This window comes from Nyctereutes procyonoides, unplaced genomic scaffold (assembly GCF_905146905.1).
Source record: "Nyctereutes procyonoides isolate TBG_1078 unplaced genomic scaffold, NYPRO_anot_genome, whole genome shotgun sequence".
Classification (NCBI taxonomy): domain Eukaryota; kingdom Metazoa; phylum Chordata; class Mammalia; order Carnivora; family Canidae; genus Nyctereutes; species Nyctereutes procyonoides.
Window position 1 is genome coordinate 83,014,235 of NW_026575146.1, and position 20,511 is coordinate 83,034,745.

A 20,511-nucleotide genomic window follows, 5' to 3' on the forward strand; every position below is an offset into this window, starting at 1 on the left:
GTACTTCCATCTGGAAGCACATATTTGGTTGTCTCTCTTTTGGTGATGTTTGTAGCCACAGACATCATGCTTAGACTCATTAGGGGTTGCAAAATACGCTGATATTTTAATTCTTTCTTTTCGTCTTTATTTATTAGCTGAATACCAGTTTGTTTTTTTTTTTTTGTTTTTTTCTTAGAGAAACATGTTTAATTGTAAAGCTTGGCACGCTTTAACACCAGGTATGGCCTGAAGTTGAAGAAACAGGGACAGGTAGGTGAACCCCATGGAGCCTCATATGGCGAAAAGGATGGCAAAGGAGACCATCAAAGAGCCCCATGGCTGAGTCAGGGCAAAGCCCAGAATGGCAAAGAGCTGCGGCTTGAGAGACAGGTTCTTGGCAGAGCCAATAATCAAGCTGCCAACCACTGTTCCACTGCCAGCCCCTGGACCAGCCACACCAGCTGTGACAGCCCCAGCACCAATAAACTTGGCTGCTACGTCAATGTCCCAGGAGACAACACTGGTCTGGAACTCCCGTCAGGCCACCTGGAGTGGGGAGCTGCTTTAGGGTGGCTGTTTAGATGGGACCTCTGGCCTATTAGATCCCCAGTACAACAGCAGATTAGAGCTGGAGAAATGAATAGTGCCCCAGTGGTCTGCATTGTCAGTCTGCGCTCCCACTGCCCCTGCTCAGACCACAGTGCTTGCCCCGCTCAAGGTGACAATACCAGACACATTTTTTTTTTTTTAAAGATTTTACTTATTAGAGAGCACGAGCGCTCATGAGCAAGGGGGTGGGTGCAGAGGGAGAGAATCTCATGCAGCATCTGTGCTAAGACCATGACCTGAGCCAAAACCAAGAGTCAGACACTTAACCACCCGAGGCACCCAGGCACCCCTGGATATATTTTTTTAAGATAATGCAAAACCCTATTGCAAAGCTGCGTTGAAACCTGTAAAATGCTGGCTTATGCTGAGTTGAATATAATGAAATAGAGGTACGATACTATGTCCAACTTCGCTATACCCAAATTGCTCATATTAAGTCTCTATTTCATATGCCTTGGGAGGTTTCCGTTTTCTGCACTGAACCCTCTGATACAGATACACTAAGGAAACCCACTGCCACACAAACCAGCAGATGGCTGCAAGTGGCAGCTTCCCCGCTTGTAAAATAGGAGTCATAACAAAATATGGCTTGAGTTGTTAGAAGGCTGGAGTTAGGGCAGGTAAGGTGCTCAGCACGGAAGCTTCAGAGTAGTTTTATAGCTTGCAGTTTATACCCTAAGGAGGAATGAGGAAGAAAGTACTGACAGGAGAGGGAGATGAGAAAGGGCCTTGCAGCAGTCTCCCGCAAGAGACAGAGATGGATGAGAAACTGCCTCACGGCAGCTCTTCACAAGACTGCTCCTCTCCCTTGGTTTCAGGGGGACTCACCAGGCCTTCTGCCACAGTTCGGGCTGGTCCACAGGTTAAGTTTTTCCCTGTGGGGCTTATGTGGAGATGTGTAAAGTTGCAGGGGTGCCACGGCAGAACCATTCGTTCTAGAACCACCGCACAGGTCACTTGTCAATGATAGAAAGGGAAGAGAGCTCGTTCTGAAGGAGAGAGCTGGTGGCCATCACTATTGGGGCAACCTGGCATCAGGTACCTCCTGATGAGAAGCAAGAAGGAAGATACACAGGAAAGATTCTTGCAGAAAGTACTCACCCTGCATCTAATCAGGCCTTTAGAGAAAACTTCCACTATTTAAGAACTACAGAAAACAGAGCAGCTAAATGACACCATGAGAAAGTTATTAGGCCAATCCAGAGTGGGGGACATTCCCCAAGACAACTGGCCTGGCCTCTTAAAAAAAAAATCCCATCTTATAAGAGCAGGAGCGGTGGAGCACTGGGTGCTACTGTACTATTTAAAAAACAGGAGACACCTAAAAAAACAATGCAGAATTTGAACCCTGATTGGATCCTGGTACAAAACATACCCAACAGTATAGAAGACTTTTGGGGCACAATTTGGGAAATCTGAATATCAGACATTAGGGAATTAATGTTAGTTTTTCTTAGAAGTGACAGAGTACCTGGGTGGCTCGGTTAAGCGTCTGTCTTTGGCTCTGGTCAGGATCCTGGGGTCCTGGGATTGAGCCTCACATGCGGCTCCCTGCTCCTAGGGAGCCTGCTTCTCCCTCTCCTCCCTGCTTGTACTCTCCCCTTGCTATCTCTCAAGTAAATAAATAAATAATTTAAAAAAAGAAGTGATAATGGTATGAAGGAACATGTCATTTTTCAGAGATACATACTTAAGTATTTAGGAGTGAAGTGTCAAGGTGTTTGGAAACTACAGCTGATCCTGAATAATAGATGTTTGAACTGCATGGGTCCATTTACAAGCAGATTTTTTCAATACATACACATACAGTACTCTAAAAGTCTTTTTTCTTCCTTATGACTTTAACATTCTTTTCCCTAGCTTACTTTAATAGTATATAATACATATAACAGAGAAAATAGTTGTTAATCAACTCTGTTACCAGTAAGGGTTCTACTCAGCCACAGGCTATTAGTAGTTAAGTTTGTAGGGAGTCAAGTTGTATGTGGATTTAAAAAAATATATACATGGATAGTTGATGCTCCTAATCCTTGCTTTGCTTGAGGTGCAACTGTACTTTTAAATAGTTTAGTAAAAAACGTGTACACACAAAGTAAATATGACACAATAAACCAAGGTGGTGGGTATGACAGCACCTGTACGGACTATCAATTTTTTCTGTATGCTTGAAATTTTCCATAATAAAATGTTGAAAGAGGGAATGTGTATTTCAAAAAATCCTGCCCTCATAGAAATTACATTCTAGGGATCCCTGGGTGGCACAGCGGTTTGGTGCCTGCCTTTGGCCCAGGGCGCGATCCTGGAGACCCGGGATCGAATCCCACATCGGGCTCCCGGTGCATGGAGCCTGCTTCTCCCTCTGCCTGTGTCTCTGCCTCTCTCTCTCTCTCTGTGACTATCATAAATAAATAAAAATTTAAAAAAAAATTAAAAAAAAAGTTAATTCCTTAAAAGAAATTACATTCTAGTGTGTGTCAGGGCTATTATCAAGGATGAATTAAGTAAAATACAGGGAATATTAGTGGTTTAGTGCTTCAGGAATGAAAGAAGTGAAGGGCTGCAATATGTGTATGGAGTTGAAATGGTAGGTTGAGTGGTCAGGGGAAGCCTGAGTTATATTTGAGGAAGACCTGAAGAGAGAGTCATGGGGCTATCTAATGGAAAGGCATTCCAGGCAGGGCAAACAGAAAATGCAAAGGCCCTGAGGTTGGAGCCAATCTGGTGTATGCTAACACTTCTCATTTGCTCACACAGTTCCTGTCACCCTGAAGAGGCCAGTGTGCAGGAACTGAAGGAGCAAACAAGAAGTGGTAGGTCAGACAGGAAATAGAAGAAGCTTCGACAGTTGCTCAGAGTCCCTGGACATGTATAAGGGTCCTCTATGTAGAGCCCCTCCTCCTCAGAAGCAGCCATTTCAGAAGATCCCTCCCTAGGGCCATTCTCCCTCAATACAAGAATCATCTCGCTGCTCACCTGCAAATGCTTTGGGTAAGTCTGTCTCTCAACCATTTAAGTAGTCTTGAGGAAACACCAATCCAGCCACAACCTAGTGCTCTGTCTAGTTATGCTGATTGGTCTGGTGGATGATGTTCTGGACTATCACTGTGTGGCAATTCCTCTTGGGGTAGCAAGAAAGAACATTTTTAACTTGATCGAATTAAATGACTTTTTTTTTTAAATTTTTATTTATTTATGATAGTCACACACAGAGAGAGAGAGAGAGAGGCAGAGACATAGGCAGAGGGAGAAGCAGGCTCCATGCACCGGGAGCCCAATGTGGGATTCGATCCTGGGTCTCCAGGATCGTGCCCTGGGCCAAAGGCAGGCGCCAAACCGCTGCGCCACCCAGGGATCCCGAGTTAAATGACTTCTAATAATCACTACGAGAACATATAAGAGGAGGTCCAGAACAGAGAAATTACACATCGTACAGGAAACTGCTAATTAGATGGCAAAAAAATTGGCGTTAATTTCTTAGACATAATAATGGTAGTGTTAATTATGCATAAAATAAACCTCTAATTCTAAGAGATACATATACTTACTTATTTCTGGATAGCATATGATCCCCAGGTTTTGCTTTAAAATCACCTAGAAGGGGAGGGGAATAATTAGAGATGAAACTGGTTGGGCATTTGTTGATAATTGTTGAAGCTAGGTGATGGGTACACAATTTTAATTTTTATTATTTATTTTTTAAAATATTTATTTATTTATTTATTTATTTATTTATTCATTCATTCATTCATTCATTCATTCATTCATTCATTCATTCAAGACAGAGAGAGAGAGGCAGAGACACAGGCAGAGGGAGAAGCCGGCTCCATGCAGGGAGCCTGATGTGGGACTCCATCCCGGGACTCTAGGTTCATGTGGTGGGCTAAAGGCAGGCGCTAAACCACTGAGCCACCCAGGGATCCCCAATTTTTATTATACTATTTCCATGTGGTTCAAAAATTACGTAAGAAAAGTTTTTTGAAATTGTATAGATAATGAAGGGGAACATACAGATAAATTTTTGCACAGGGGCCTGAGGCTATAATCACTCACTATACCGTCTGGTATAGAGAAGGTGGTCAGTTTAGTAACATAAAGCAAAGCAAAAAAAGAAAAAAACAATCCCCCTGAAGTCCCTCTTATTAGTCAAGGTATTCATTTCCATCCCAGCTTCTTGCCCAATCACCCAGTTGTTTTACACATACACAGTCTTACACTTTTCTAACGAGTATTTATTATTAGTTAAGCCATGATTCAGGATCCCAGGGTGGGGATCACCATGTACCCAGGTCCCCCTTCACCACCCTGGGAGAAGGATGGAGGACAGAGGAGAGGTGGGTGGAGCCAGTTCAGATCTTCCCAGGAAATGTGCCTTCTGCCCGGCGGTCATCCCAGGCCGACACCTGCGGAAAGACAGCCAACATTACTTCCTTCATCTGTGGGGAAACCAGAGGGGTAGACTCTGTCTTCCTCATCCTCACTCTGCCTACCTGTTCAGTCGGTCAAGCCCAGCACCACCACTGTTCCAGGAGTGGGGGAATCAGCAGTGACTCCAGAAAGATAAGAATCACTGTCCTGAATGAACTGACCCACTGAGGGGGTGAGAGGTGGAGAGTATATATAAATCCCACATTCACTGCAGGGGCTGTTCCTGGGGAGATGTAGGGCTGTATAGAGACTCAAAAAGTATGACTGTGCCCTGTCAGGAACCCCAGAATCAATACTCAATGTTTGTCAGAATAAAGGAAGGAAGAAATACTAGGAAGCTGTGAGGGAAAGAAAGAGGTTGTGCTCTGGCATAAATGGATTTCCAAGATACAGTCAGAGGCAAAAGATACAAAACTGAATATAGAGTATGATCCTACTGTTGATCAGATACATGTATATAGAAACAGTGATGAAAAGGCCCATATCCAACTGTTAACACTCCCCAGAAGTAACACACTACAACTTGTGCACCTTCTTACAGGCACTCCGAAGCACATCCAGTTAGACATATACTCACATTTATATGCCATATATTAGAGGCAGTAGACAACAGCATGACTAAGGAAGAAAATCGGAATCCTTGTTCCATCACTTCCTAGCTGTGTGATCTCGGGCAAATCACTCAGCCTTTCAGGGCCTTAGTTTATTTTTTGTTTTTAAAATTTTATTTAAATTCAATTTGCCAACATATACATATAATGTAACACCCAGTGCTCATCTCAGGGCCTTAGTTTTTAATTGTGTAAAATGAGGACAGTGAGAATAGTATCCATCTCATCTCATTTTTTAGCATGTTTGCCCTTACAGAATATAAAGGGCTTACAAAGTAGTTGGCCCACGGTTAAGTGCCACATAGGTGCCTATTTATACACACACACACCATCACCACCACACAAATATTCTCTACTTTGAAAAACATATGTACAAATTGGTCCCTACGATATAGACTGTCCTACAACTTGCCTTTTCCACAAGTCTTAGAGCTCTTTCTGTATTGTCGCATAGATCAAAATAAATGTACCACCATTTATCTAACTGGGTTGTTTCTGAATGCTCCTCATTACAAACAACTCTGCAATGGACATCTTTGTACACGAGCATCTTTGTAGGATGTCCAAATGTAAAAACTGACACATCTGGAGATCTTTTATTCCATTTTGAAAGATCCTACCAAAATAACTTCAATTTACAGAAACACTAATGTTTAGCACTATCAACCTTTATAAAACTTGCACCAGACTGCAAGGTAGAAATAAGCATCTCTCTGTTGTTTTCAGCTGTGTTTTCTTGGTGACTTGAGTGGGGATGGACATCTTTTCATGTCTGGATTCCCTCATACTGGACTTGTACTGTCCACAGTCTACAGTTTTCTATATGTGAATTTCTCATTCGCTGGGTTTACCTTTCCATCTCTCTTTTTAAAGAGATCAGGCTGGTCTGATCCTTTGCAAATTTTCCTTTGCCCAATAATGCCGCTTCATGGAATGGAAACTCAGGAAACCATTCAAATAGAGGGAGAAAACATTTCCTGCAATAGAACTGTACACTCAAGTGTCATTTAAAAAAGTGATAAAGGGAGCACCTGGGTGGCTCAGTTGGCTAAGCGTCTGACTGTTGGTTCCGGCTCAGGTCATGATCTCAGGGTCGTGAGACTGAGCCCTGTGTCAGGCTCTATACTCAACGGAAGGACTGCTTGAGATTCTCTCTCTCCCCCTGTTCCTGTGTGGGTGGTGCATACCCTCTCTCCCTCTCAAGTAAAAATATAAATATTTTTTAAAAATTAAAAAGTGAAAAAAGATGGAATCTAGCTATAAAGGGGAAGAAACTATAACTATTAAAGATAGTGGCTACTCAATAAGTGAGCTGATTATACTAAGATATAAATAGATATAAAATGCGTGGTAAGTAAAAAATCAAAGCATAAAACAGTACCAAGAGTATGACCCATATCAAAATTAAAAAGCACATAAACACACACCTACACATACATCAGCACACAGAAAAGGAAGTGAAAGAATTATACCAAATGACTAAAAGTTAACTTCAGGACTCAGAAGTGGATGAGTAGGGGGCTTTTGCTTTCTACATTATATAAAGCTTTTGTTTGGAAGATTCCACAAAAGTCAATGTTGTTTGTTCACGGAGAAGCTTGAGATTTTTTAAAAGATTTATTTATATATTTAACATAGAGAACAAGCCCAAGCAGGGGGAGAGGGAAAAGCGGGCTCCCCACTGGGCAGAGAGCAGGAAGCAGGCCTCAGTCCCAGGACTCTGGGATCATGATCTGAGCCAAAGGCAGATGCTTAAACCAACTGAGCCACCCAAACACCCTGATACTCAAGATTTTTTAAATCAGAAAATAAAAGACGCTTGGAAAAAATGTTTTAAATGCTCATATAGGAAAAGTGTTGAACTCCCATGATGACCCCACTCAAATGCACATACTGGAATCTAAGACTGATTAAAAATAATACACAAGAAATACCTGGAAGATGCTATGATATTATCAGAAGAATAAGGAATATTTTTCTGCCCTTCCTCTAGTTTTTAAGTTTTTGTGAAGTAGTTATATTCCTTATAATTGAACAAAATAACAGCAAAAACAAAACACTTATTCTGGGGTGCCTGGGTGACTCAGTGGGTTAAGCATCTGCCTTTGGCTCAGGTCCTGGGATGGAGCCCTACATCCAGCTCCCTGCTAAGTCTGCTTCTCCCTCTGTCCCTCCCCCTGCTCATGTTTTCTCTCTCTCAAATCAATAAAGAAAGAAAATCTTTAAAAACAAAACAAAACAAAACAACCCACTTATTTTCACCTCACCACGTTTTTGAAATAAAGAAGTCAGGGCAGCCAGTATAAAGGGGGCTTTGCAGAATACATTTATAAGCCCTAACAAGGTAGATGGATACTGCAGGCACCTGAGAGCAGGAACCACACAATTTGATGCTCTCAAGGAAAGGGCAGGCCCAAGTCCTGGAGAATGGGTGTAGGGCAGCACCAGGACTGGAAGCATGCTTCTTGGCACCCTGTCCAGCAGGCACCCAATGCAGGCTCTGAGGCTGGAGAAGGGATAGTATGTACTTACACCATCATGTTACTCAAATCACCCAGGGACAAGGGGAAATCCTGGAAGGGCAAAGGACACTCAAAGACACTTGAGACAGTGTGGCCTGAGAGGTGGAGGGAAAACCAAGCAAGCTGAGGGAGACTGCAATAAGGCAATTTGTTCTCAAGAAATAAGCTCCAAAGGCATATATTAAGGATGCTACAAATATACTGAAAAAATTAGAATATAAGCTCTGTCAAAAGGGAATCAGTTAAATAAAAGCATATGAAAGTTACCAAAGCAAGTAAGGCAGATCTATATGCATTATTATAAAAAAAAAAAGACTCCAAAACACACTGATAAATCAAAGCAGTCAAAGACTATATAGTATGACCCACTCATCCAGATAGCTCCCCAGGTTTCTGTATGATTAGTTTACATAGAGAAAAAAGTAATCAGCTAACAGTAGTTACCTCAGAGAAGGGGGGCTGGGGGAAGGTTTCTACTTTTTACTGCTCTACTGTTTTCTGCTCCCATTTTTTGTTTTTAAAGATTTACTTGAGACACATACACAGAGAGAGAGAGAGGGAGAGAGAGAGCACGCACGCATGAGCAGGAGGAGGGGCCCAGGTAGGGGGAGAGAGAGACTCACCAGCTGACTCCCTGCTGAGCATGTGTTGGGCTCCATCCCACGACCCTGAGATTATGATCTGACCCGAAATCAAAACTCGATGCTTAACTGACTGAGCCACCCAGTTGCCCATTTTTTGTTTTTTAAATGAGCACTGTGACTTTTGTAATAGTATCATATTTTGATTCTAAGACACAAGGTTTTTTCATTTTAACATCTCTGAAATTAGCAAGCTGGTTACACTCATTTCTGGCATTTTAGAAAAAGAGTTGACCATCTCTCAATGTTTCTTGGAGTCAATGGGATCTTTGCTTTGATGAAACAGTACATTAAACATAAATTCTTTTTTTGAAAAAGTGTGTAACAGAGACTACTAAATGGTGACAAAAAGTCTGGTCAGATTAGGGCTAAAAGCCTTACAGGCTGTGTGTCTAAGTAGTCGGTATAACTGGGGGTCACTGAATTATTCTACCTTTATGTATAACTTGAAAATGTGAATAAAAAGGCACAGAACTGCACAAGACGGTGAACCCCACAGGGACAAGGAGCCAGCACTGTGTATTTATTTGTAGAGTGCATGGGTGGGATAGATGCAGCAAGGAGAGGACACTGGGTGCCCTGGCCAAGAGCCCTGACTGGTTGAGAGTATCGCTGAAAAGAGGGAAGGCAATTCCAGAGAGAAGACAGGGCTGAGTCCCATGGACACCGCAACACCCTGTCCTTCCTCTGCTGGTCCCAGATGAGCCCCTGCTAAGTTACCACACTCGTCTCCGTGAAGACCCCATCCCAGTGTCCCAAGATCGCCTGGAGGCAGCACATACCCAGGATATGGGGCAGAGGGACTTGTACACTCGCCGGTACCATTCGCACACGGAGACATCACCCCCTTTAGCAGTCATTGCCTTCTCACAGCGGTGGAAGTCTGTGGAGAGAGTGGTTCAAGGTCAGCCCTGACTAAGGGCTGGAACATATTTTTGATCAAAATTCACAGAAATCATCTTTACTTCACAACCAGTTATATACACACAAACACACACAAACAAGTGTCAAGAGGAATGTCTATTCCTAGTGTACTGAAAAGGGCTAGGCAGGCCTCACCAAGGTGATTTTGCAAACCCTAGAGAACTACTGTTTGACTTGAAGATCCTGGGGTCTGGAATGAGGGAGGAACATGAAGGGCACATGCAGGGGTTATGGAAGTCCAAACCCATGGCGAGGGAAGGGGAAGAGGATCCTGAGGCTAAGATGCTGGCTCCTACAGAAGAGGACAGGAAGGGGATAATCTGGCTTTTTAAAGTAGGCAATTAATTTTTTAAAAAAAGAAAAAGAAAAATTCTCCAGGTATTCCACTCCAGGGCACACTCCCTACACAGAGAAGCATTCACATGGACGGCAAATTACATTTATAAGAACGTTTATAACATCATCATTCATAAAAGCCCTGAACTGGCAACTCTCTAAGTGTCTGAGAATAAATTATGGAAAACCATACAGAAAGAAAACGAGCAAACTATACGCCACAGCAAGGATCAATCTTCAAAACTGAATGAAGAAATCCAAATAAAACAGAATATATACAGTGTTTATAATGTTCATCAAGAGGCAAACCTAAAAGCAGTGATAAAATGTGACTGCCTTAAGTTGGCAGGGTGACATCTCTTGAGCGGAGATTGGGATGTTGTGTTTAAGACGGCATACAGGATCCCTGGGTGGCGCAGCGGTTTGGCGCCTGCCTGTGGCCCAGGGCACGATCCTGGAGACCTGGGATCGAATCCCACGTCGGGCTCCTGGTGTGTGGAGCCTGCTTCTCCCTCTGCCTGTGTCTCTGCCTCTCTCTCTCTCTCTCTGACTATCATAAATAAATAAAAAAAAAAAAAATAAGACGGCATACAGTGGGCAAGGAAGATCGGAATACCGACAGTACCTAATTTCCTATCCAGATTATATAGGTATACAGGGGATTCACTTTAGCATTATTCATTTGGCTGTATGTTATGTTTTATGTATTTCCTGTACGTATGTTAACATCTGTCTCATACACACACAAATAAATCCTAAATAAATAAATAAATATATATATATATCCTTGTAGAAACCAAAGTTTGTGACCCTGGCCCAGATCTTGGACCTCAAGCACAGTTGTGATAAGGGGCATGGGCCCTGCAAGGTAGGATGTCCAGAATAAAATAGAGGCCTGGGATGTACAGATGCCTTAGGAGTGGACAAACAGGTAAGCAACCTTGAGTGTGGGACCAGGAAAAGGTTCTGCATCCCTTCCCACCCCTATGCCCTGCTTACCCAGGTAGTTCTGCCAGCAGTTCCTAGTCTGGTTCTGGTTGGGGAAGCGGCTGTCAAAAGGGGCAGTCTGGTAGTTCTTGATTTTGGACTTGATGTCTTCTGCCATGGTGCGGACTCTTGGAGGCAAAGAGAGTGGATGTTGGCAAAAGTTCTAGGGGGCCTGGGGATGTCAGCTCCCCCCCCCCCCCCCCGCAAAACACACAAAGGAGAGTAGAAAGGTGTGAACAAGCCAGCACTTTCTCCCTGTCAACATGTACACACAGAGGTGAAGGGTGGGGCAAATCTGCACATCAAAGTGTGGCCATCACAGCAGGACTTGGTGGAGGGGGTAACTCCTTAGCAAAATCAGGCCTTATTCATCCCAAAAGAACACTAGCTAACACTCACTGAGTAGTTAATATAGGCCAAGCGTCGTTCTATACTTTACTCCTGCAGCCACTCTAAAAGGTACGAACTATTACTATCACTGTGTCACAGACAAGGCACAGGGTGTCTATGTGACTTCCCAAGGTCACAAAAACGGAGTTGCACCCAGTCATTGACAGAATCTACACCGCAGAGGTTCATCTCTTTGGTGCCATGAACTCCTCAGGGGTCTAACGACCCCTCTCCCAGAATACTTTTAAAGACATTTGAAAACCTCATAGGATCACCAAGAAAACCAGTTCCATTCCATGTAGCTGAGGATTTACCGACTGCCACAATTTTGAAGTAATTGTCAATGAAAATGTATTCTGTGACATGTGCAACCACAATGTGATATAAGATGACCTGCAATTTTGAATGCTGACAAAGTCACAGGTGACGCTAATGTTATTAAGACTGTTGCCTCCATTCCTGAAGGAAATGCTTCATTTTAACTCCAGATTAAGAAAAACACAGATGTGGGATCCCTGGGTGGCTCAGCGGTTTAGCGCCTTCCTTCAGCCCAGGCCGTGATCCTGGAGACCTGGGATCAAATCCCACATCGGCCTCCCTGCATGGAGCCTGCTTCTCCCTCTGCCTGTGTCTCTGCCTCCTCTCCCTCTCTCTCTGTCTCTCTCATGAATAAATAAAAATATTAAAAAAAAAGAAAGAAAAACACAGATGTAACACCCCCCCCCCCATTCAAGTACTAGCACACCTTGCAGTCTATTGATTTTGCAGGCCCAGAGTTAAAAACCTCCGCGGGTGACGCGCAGTTTTCACCAGGGAAGGTGAAACTGCCTCTATTCCAGATAATTCGAAAAGTAACGGGGTTACAAAGAAGTGAGCAGGCCAGTGTTAAATTCAAGGGACCCAAGGTAGTGGTGGACATCTGGGGCCCCACAGTAGTCTTTGGGGAGGGGAAATCCTAGAGGGGTAGAGGAAGGGGGACGTAGAACGCCAGAGCTGGGACACAGATTTGCTCGGGAGAGTTGTTTTGCGGGGAGATCAGGGAGGACTCTGAGGTCCTCCAAAGTCCAAGCGGGAGGAGGGACCAGAAACCAGGGAGCCCGGCTGCGGCCCGGGGCCAGCCACGGGAGGCCACGCCTGCGGCCTGGTGATTGAGGGCACGACAGTCCAAACCACGGAATCCAAACCCTGGTCGCTGCCTTAATAGCCCGATGTCGCTGAGCTTCAGCGGCTCCACCGTCAAAAAGGGATCATCCCAGGCCCCACCCCATAGGGCTGGAGGGAAGATGAAACGAGTTAATAAAAGGTCGCTCGAAACGTTAGCTGGCATTAAGGAAGAGCTCCATAATCGCCAGCTAGGGCCACGAACAAGAACAGGACGCCAAGGACCCGCCGGCCGGAAACTCACTGCGTCCTCGGGGAAACCAGGGTCCGGCTCCTCAGTACCCCAGGCCAGGGCCCCGGCTTCCCCAGCCCTCCACACTCACCTGAAGACACCCCTGCAGCACCTCGCAGCTCAATGTGACCCTCAGCAAAGACGCCAGAGTCGGACCGGAAGCGGAATTAAGAGCGGCCGGAAGCAGGGGGAAGCGGGGTAAAGGGGCGTCTTCCGCGCGCCCGAGCGCCCGCCGGGAGGCCAGCCCCGAGGCCGTAGAGGCCACGCCCACCCGGGAACTCCAAGCTCCTATTGGGCTGGATGCCTGTTCATCATCGCCCTCGGCCCAATCGTGAGCCTGCGTGGACTCCGGGCTCCGAAGGTCCGAACTGGGGTTTGAGATGCGCGGTTACAGGTTCTCATCACTTTCCTGTTTTCACCAGGGGAAGGAGTTTTGGGTCCTGGGGCTAGGTGTAGAGTGGGCCTGGGGAGAGGGGAAAATATCCCAGCAGAGGTATCCTTATTCAGGCTGGAATTACTTATTGAATGCTTACCCTGTGCCGGGTACTTCTATGAAACTTGGGGAAGCATCACGAAACAAAACACAAGAATCCTTACGCTCTTTATGATTATTACAGGACCAGTTGTTAAGGGTTTGAAATAGATCCAGCCTTTCTCCCAGGGTCATTTGTCACATTGATTTTTTTTTTTTTTTTTTTTTTTGCGGGGATGCAGTTGGGTGCTTTGAGCTTTGGAGAACTCCGAAGGGCCCGGGCCCAGGTCCTGTCCACACTGGGGCCCACAGTTCCCACCGTGTCCTTCCAGGGGTTTTGGCGGCTCCTGCCACCTAGGCTGGAGGATGCTTCAGGGGTGGAATCTGAACCCCCGTACTTGGGGCTGCAGCGTGGATGTCACGCCATCGACCTCTCCCTCTTCCTCCCTATGGTACCAACCCGCTGCTCTATGCGACCCTATGGTACCAACTCCCCCCCCTTCTCGCTCTTCTTCTTCCCCCAAGTCTCAGAAAGCGCAAATTAACACAGATTTGTGTTCCCGAGGACTCAAACCAAAGTCCCGCACCACAGAGAGGAGAGATTAAGAATAAAAGCTTGGGGATCCCTGGGTGGCGCAGCGGTTTGGCGCCTGCCTTTGGCCCAGGGCGCGGTCCTGGCGACCTTGGATCGAATCCCACGTTGGGCTCCCGGTGCATGGAGCCTGCTTCTGCCTCTGCCTGTGTCTCTGCCTCTCCCTCCCTCTCTCTCTCTCTCTCTCTCTCTCTCTCTCTCTGTGACTATCATAAATTAAAAAAAAAAAAAAAGAATAAAAGCTTGGATCCGGCAGAAATTAGTTCAACTCGGAAAGTGACACATTTATGCTTCTAGTTCTGGAGGTATTCCTCTCTCATACCCCACAGTTAATCAAGAAATCCTGTTGGCTCTGCCTTAGCAATATATCCAGAATTTTCTCCGACGTTGGGTTCAAGCTACAGGCATCTCTAGCCTGGGCTATTGTAGTGGCCCTCTCTCTGGCCTCCTGGCTTCCCTACTACCCTCCACCATTACCCACTCAGCCAGAGGGACCTGTTAACACCTCAGATCACTTTTCTTTGGCCTAGAACCCTCCGCTCGGGTCTTATCTGACTCTTTCACTCAAAAACCAAAGTCCTTACCAACACACTTTGGTCCCTCTTATACCTTTCCTATTCTTCTTTTTACTCCCACTGCTCCAGCCACGCTGCCTCCTCCTGCTTGAACGTGTAGGCTGACTTCCCTCTAAGAGCCTTTGCACTTGCTGTCTCCTTGGTCTGCAAAGCTCTTCCCGAAGCTGGCTCCCTCCCTCACCTCCTTCCGGTCTTTGCTTCAATGTCACCTTTAGTCCTTCCCAAACCAGATATTTAAAATGGGCATCTTGTCAGTCAATGGGACGACCAGTCTTTTAAGGGTTCAGTGGTTCCCAGAATGGGGTAGGCTCTCCGTGGAGTCTAAATCAGAGTTCTCCACCCTCAGCTTCGAGTGGAGAGATTAGTAGGTGCTTTCAGGGATCAAGCGCTAGCACTAAGTCCTTAATGGTCCCAAGCACTGGAAGGACACACATAAACTGGTTTTTTTGGAGTCCTGAGTCATCTCTTCAGGAGAGACACAGTAGGTAAACTTGAAAGTGATTGGGTCTGATTCCTTTAGGAGTGCCAGCACAGGCAGGCACGCAGTAGGCCCTGTAGGGACTGAGTAGATTCCTTCGAAAATCCCATCACACAGTGAAGCACACAAGTGGATCCCCTAAGGGTCTGAGTGTGTTTTAATCTCGGCCTGAATTAGGTTCACACAGGCGGGGGCTGGGGGTGGGATGTGAGTGTGTAGTGCACACTTAGGGTCCCTAGCGTGGGCTTAGTTAGTATCCGTGGGAAGCACGCAGGCAGCATTCACGACTGGTTTGATGGGATATTTTTATTGGGTCGCCCCTCCCGGTCCACCCCCCGCGCAGTCCAGACAGGCCAGGCCGGGCACGCGGCCCCCAAAACGGTACGTGTACTTGCGCCCACCGCTCTTGCGCACGATGTCGCGGCGGTAGTAGTAGCGTAGACCTCGGCTCAGTTTCTCGTAGTTCATGCCGGGCTTCCTCTTGCGCTCGCCCCACAGCCGCGCCACCTAGGACAGAGGTCGGGTTGAGTCCGAGGGGGCAGGAGGGAGCCGGGCGGGGCAACGGACGCCGGGGGGGATGGGGGGCGCGGCTCCGGGGCGGTTCCGGACGCGAGTCGGTGCGCGTGACTCCCCGCGGGGCCGCGAGGGTACGAGCCGGGGGCGGGGCCGGCTACATCCAGCTGGAGGAGGCTGGGGCGGGACGGGGGCGCGCTGGGAAGCTCCCCCACCTCTCTGGGGTCACACAGCTGGAACTCGCGGCTGTTGCCGGTCCAGCGGATGCAGTTGCTACGCTGCCCGTCTCGGAGCAGCTCCAGGAGGAACTGCCACAGCTGAATGGGACCTGCGGAGTGCGGGCAGGTGAACACTCGGGCTTCCCGGCCCCAGGCCGTGTCCCTTCGGTGACCCAGGTGGCCGGGCTCCCTCACTATGAAGGTCCAAGGGTCCAGGCCTTCCCAACCCGGGGGCCAGAAGTCCAGATCCCCTCCTCCTTGGGGCCCAGAGAGTCCGGATCCCTCCACATGAGGAACCCAAGAAGCGGCCCCAGGGACCCAGGCAGCCGGGGCCCCATCTCGGAAACGTAGAGGACTTTGGCTGCCGCACCTCGGTGACCCAGGCATCCAGACCCTCCCACCTCTTCCTCTCACCTCATCCAGGAGCCTGGGTTCGGGTCCCTTGCTCCCTATCAGACTACCAGTGTTTCAGTCCTCTCCTCCCCAGGGACCCACCGTCACCGCCTCCCTCGGGCTGTTAGGTAGCTAAGCTTCGCACCTTCACTGCGGGTCTCCCGGGGCCCGCCCCTCCGCGCCCAGGCCCCGCATCAGTACAATAGGGTCCCGCGGACCTCTCACCTCGGTGGTTACTTTTGGGGTAACAAGCCAAGGTTACGCGGTCCGACTGCTGGCTGGGTTCGGAGGACGAGGGGAGATCTGAAGTCTGGTACCCCTCTGAAGAGGTGGTGCAGTCCGCCTGCAGCCCCCAGCCCCAGGACGTGGTGCAGTCTGAGCCCGCAGGCCCACCCCACGAAATGGTAGAGTCCGCGCTGGGCCCCCCGGGGAGTTCCTTGCCCCAGTAGGTGGGGCCGTCGAGGCCAATAGAACAGTCCCAGTTGGTGGAGCCGGCCGCCGCCTGGGCGCAGGACCACGGGTGGGTCCCTCCCGCGGAGGTGGCACAGTTCTGGCCCGCAGTCCCCGCAGCCCCCGCAGCCCCCGCCGCCGCAGCGCAGGGGGCGGGACCCAGGCCGGGAGGGGCGGGGCCCAGGGCCTGGGAGACGCGGCTCCAGGGGTCCAAGCCAGTGCACGCCGGGTCTGTCCAGTCTCCCGACCACGGAAGATCCTGAGGGGCGGGCTCTGTGGGAAGGAACAGGCCCCACGTGAGGGGAGCCCAGGCATCCCGGTCCCCGGCGCCCTCAGGGGTTCTTGGAGTCTCAGCCTTGGCACCCTGGTCTCCCGGATCTAGGTCGTGTCACCTCGGGGACACAGGCGTTCCCGTCCTAGCCCTGTTCCCCTCGGAGATTCTCTAGCCACAGTGCAGGACCCCAGTCCCCTCCTGCCCCCGCCTCTGCGCACACACTCACCCGCTCCCCACGGAGCTTCTGGGTGCGGTAACGCGGAGCCCCAGTCCGGCGGGGGGAGCCCTGCGAGGGAGAAGAGCGAGCAGAGCTTAGGGAAGGGTGTGAGCAAGGGCTGGAGACGCCCCCTCCACCCCTCGGCCAGCAGTCCTTATAGGTCAGGGACTGGGTGGTAGCCCCAGCCGCTACTCACTGGCACCTAGAACTCAGGACCCTGGCCTGTCCTCTCCAGCCGCAGGATGGGAGCCGGCAGCCCTCTCCCGGTTCAGCCTCGGGAGGCCCGGCGCGCCCCCTTCTCCCTCCGACCCCGAGCGCAGCCTCACCTTCCTCGGCTCCCTGGAGTCCCTGCCCACAGCCACCTTTCCAGCGGGGCTCCGCTGTCAGCGCGTCCCCTGGGAGCACCAGTTCGGGGAAATAGAAGCCGAGTTCAGCTCCGTCTGCAGGCAAGAGGAGGTTAGGGCCGGGTCGGGGTCACAGGGGCCCCCACCTGTGGACCCTCCGCACACTCCGACGCAGCCCCAGCAGCCTACCCAGCCCTGACAGCCTGTTCCCTGGGGGCACTTCCTGCGGAGACGCTTCATCCCAGTTCCACAAGTCCATGGATGCTCCCCGGGAATGTTCTGGGAGGCAGAAGAAAGAGGGCAAGGGGTGAGCTGGTGACACTTAGGGACCCTGGAGTCTGGGCCCCGGCCCTTGCTTCCCTCAGACCCAGGAGTCCAGGCCCCCAGATATCCAGTCCCCGGTTCATGGCTCACCTCTGGCGGGTTTCTCTGTCCCCCGGCCAGGGGTCTCAGCCCCATTTCATACCCTGTACCCCCTCCCTTGGGGGCCTGGGCAGGGGAGAATTTTCCGAGACGTCAGAGCCGGGGGTCGCAGCTGGGTCGAGTTGCAGGGCCTGGGGCGGAGCCAAGGGCCCACTCCCCGCAACACACACACACCTCAGGGATGGGCGCCTGCCTCCCGATAGCTACAGCTGTCCTGCTGCAGGGGTGGCTTGGACTTGGACAGGAGCTTGGGGAATAGCGGGCTGTGAGAGACCCGGGGTGCGGAGGCTGTTTACGGGGTGATGGGGGTGGAGCAGGGGGTTTGGTGGACAGGCTTTCCGTCTTGGGGATTTGATCCTGCGACATGGGGGGTAGGGGGGAGGGTCTGGGGTCAGCTGGGCTGCGCCAGGCTTATCTGCAACAGGAAGGGGGATTTCCGGCCAGACCCCAGGTCGGCCAACGTCACAATCTGCAGAGGGACAGAGGGGCGGGGTGGGGGACGCCGACCCAGGATCCCCAACCAGGCCGAGTTCTCCCCTTCGAGGGCTTTGCGGAAGTTCTGGGGCTGCTCTTGAGGAGTGTCAATCATGATAACATCAACAATGTAAACAATAACCACAGTAACTCCCGTAGCTGACGTTTATTGAGGGCTCATTGTGTGCCATGGGCCTTCATTTAATTCTTTTATGAAGTAGGTACCAGTCTTCATTTTATGAAAGGCGAAATGGAAGACTTCCTTCCACTTCCCTTCATCTCCAGAATCCTTGTCCTTCCATACTATAATAGTTTGAGACAAATGGGGGAAATTTGAGTATGAACTGAACGATATACAGAATTATTCATTTTCTTAGATGTGATTATGGTATTATGGTATGAAAGATATCTCTACAACGAAATGAATTTAGGGGTATTTAGGGGTAAAGTGTTATTTCAAGTGATTCAGCAACTCCCCCCCCCACATGTCCACATGTGACATATACATACATACATACATACATACATAGATGCAATAATTGGGACATAATTATACTAAAAATTATTTGCTGTTTATTAGAACTTGAAATTTAACTGGGTGTCCTGTGATGTAGGAAAGATGTTAGGGTTTGAAGCTGATGGCCAAGTAAGAATTCTTGAGATGTCTTTGGTGCAAAAAGGTGGTTTTATTAAAGCACAAGGACAGGACCTGTGGACAGAAAGAGCTGCACCAGGGTCATTATATACTTTCAAGTTGGGGGGTGGTTAGGGATAGTGTGTAAGTCTCTAAGGAGTTTTGGAAGCAAGGTTTCCAGGACCTTGAGGGGGCTGGCTATTGTTGGAAAGAGGTCATTTATTACTGTCTAATGAAACCTGAGTCACGAGACCCTCCAGATGTATATGCTGGGGGAATGATTGCCAACATATATCTTGCACGGTAGAGATAAAGGAAGTTTCCAAAGGAATTTTTATATGTTAAAGTAGACTTACTGGGTCCTGGGGGTTGAGCTAAGATTTCCTTTTACCCTTAGAAAAGGAGGACTGTCAAGGGAGTTGAGTCCCTAGTGGAATGTCACTCTGCCTGTTTCAAGGACTTGTCAGTGGGCTGTAGGTAGTAAGGAAATTTAATAATTTTTCTTTTGCCTTTGTTTTCCACATCATTCTGTATTTTTAAAAGATTATTAATTTATTTTTAAAAAAGATTTTATTTATTTATTCATGAGAGACACACACAGAGAGAAGCAGAGACATAGGCAGAGGGAGAAGCAGGCTCCCAGGAGCTGGATGTGGCACTCGATCCCAGAACCCCGGGATCACAACCTGAGCCAAAGGCAGATGCTCAACCACTGAGCCACCCAAGCACCCTATTTATTTATTTTAGAGAGAGAGCACACATGCACTCACACAAATGGGGGGAGAGGCAAAGGAAGAGGAAGAGAGAAGCAAAATCCCTGCTGAGGGCCGAGACCAACTGGGGGCTCTATCTCACGACCCTGAGATAATGACCTGAGCCAAAATCAAGAGTGGAATGCTTAACCAACTGAGTCACCCAGGTGGACCTGTCCCCTGGTTTTATTTCCTAAATCTGGTAACCCTAAACCCTGGTAGCTTGGCTTCAGAGCCTATGGTTATACCTACCTATCCTGCTTTATGTATTAAGTATTTACCATTAAAAAGAACCTTTTTGACGTGGGCATTTCCAATATTCACCCTGCTTGATCATTAACCATTTGGTGTTCTGGGGGTGGGAGGATGGGGGTGTGGGCACTGCTCTTCTGTTCCTGTTACATAAGGGAAACTGGGCCTTAAGAGGGAGAACCAGTTACCAGGTCACAGAGTGGGTGGGTGGATGGGATTGGCCCCAGCATTGGGTGAGCAAAGAGCCCCCATGCATCACTGCTCTACCATCTAACACGGGGCCCCAAAGCATATCCTAAACGTGCTGTTCCCGCGGGCCCCAGGCTTCCTCTCTCTGAGGCTGGCCTTCCTCCTGTCTGTGTGTCAGTCTGTCCATGGCTCTCTGCCCTAGTTGGTGTCCCCAGCTCTGGGTCTCTGTTGCACCAGGCCTGACTCCAGTGAGTCCTGGTCACCCAGTCGCTCCTGCTAAGTCCCAGCCCCTCCCCATCTCTCTCCTTACCTCCTTACCTCTCTCCAGTTTTCTCCCCATCTCCCTTCCCATCGTACTGCCTTCACCTGTAGTTCTCACCTCTTCCATCTGTCTCCCTCCCCATCTCTCCATCTCTGCTTGCTACATCTCTCCAGCTGTCC

At 48.7% G+C, this 20,511-nt stretch overlaps 2 protein-coding genes and 1 pseudogene across 4 annotated transcripts; all 3 read right to left on the bottom strand.

Moving 5' to 3' along the window:
• Window positions 1–273: 273 nt before the first annotated feature.
• On the bottom strand, window positions 274–644 carry LOC129500819 (ATP synthase F(0) complex subunit C1, mitochondrial-like; annotated as a pseudogene).
• A 3,717-nt stretch (window positions 645–4,361) lies between these two features.
• Window positions 4,362–13,020, bottom strand: LOC129500820 (cytochrome c oxidase subunit 6B1). Its single transcript, XM_055311643.1, has 4 exons — window positions 12,912–13,020; window positions 11,050–11,163; window positions 9,573–9,673; window positions 4,362–4,991 (listed from the first exon to the last, which is right to left on the bottom strand). Exons 2-4 carry the CDS (start codon window positions 11,153–11,155, stop codon window positions 4,938–4,940), a joined length of 261 nt encoding a protein of 86 aa, XP_055167618.1. The 5' UTR covers window positions 11,156–11,163; window positions 12,912–13,020; the 3' UTR covers window positions 4,362–4,937.
• A 2,223-nt stretch (window positions 13,021–15,243) lies between these two features.
• ETV2 (ETS variant transcription factor 2) lies at window positions 15,244–17,605 on the bottom strand. Of its 3 annotated transcripts, none has more exons than XM_055311730.1 (6): window positions 17,536–17,605; window positions 17,365–17,442; window positions 17,012–17,092; window positions 16,287–16,784; window positions 15,666–15,778; window positions 15,244–15,444 (listed from the first exon to the last, which is right to left on the bottom strand). In XM_055311730.1, the coding sequence occupies exons 1-6, from the start codon at window positions 17,603–17,605 to the stop codon at window positions 15,244–15,246; spliced, it is 1,041 nt and encodes a 346-aa protein (XP_055167705.1). The 3 variants fall into 3 exon arrangements, with proteins under 3 accessions (XP_055167705.1, XP_055167706.1, XP_055167707.1); XM_055311731.1 differs by having other exon boundaries at window positions 17,012–17,086; window positions 17,362–17,442; XM_055311732.1 differs by lacking the exons at window positions 16,287–16,784; window positions 17,012–17,092.
• Window positions 17,606–20,511: the final 2,906 nt, after the last annotated feature.

What these genes read in the sequence shown, in the direction of transcription:
- ETV2 (XM_055311730.1), bottom strand. Translation starts at nt 17,605, where the DNA reads ATGGACTTGTGGAACTGGGATGAAGCGTCTCCGCAGGAAGTGCCCCCA. An exon ending in CCCCAAAAGTAACCACCGAG is followed by an intron (nt 15,779 to 16,286) that starts GTGAGAGGTCCG and finishes CGCACTCCGCAG; the next exon opens with GTCCCATTCAGCTGTGGCAG. An exon ending in AGCTGTGTGACCCCAGAGAG is followed by an intron (nt 15,445 to 15,665) that starts GTGGGGGAGCTT and finishes CCTCTGTCCTAG; the next exon opens with GTGGCGCGGCTGTGGGGCGA.
- LOC129500820 (XM_055311643.1), bottom strand. Translation starts at nt 11,155, where the DNA reads ATGGCAGAAGACATCAAGTCCAAAATCAAGAACTACCAGACTGCCCCT. An exon ending in CTGCTGGCAGAACTACCTGG is followed by an intron (nt 9,674 to 11,049) that starts GTAAGCAGGGCA and finishes CTCTCTCCACAG; the next exon opens with ACTTCCACCGCTGTGAGAAG. An exon ending in CCCTCTGCCCCATATCCTGG is followed by an intron (nt 4,992 to 9,572) that starts GTATGTGCTGCC and finishes GTCTTTCCGCAG; the next exon opens with GTGTCGGCCTGGGATGACCG.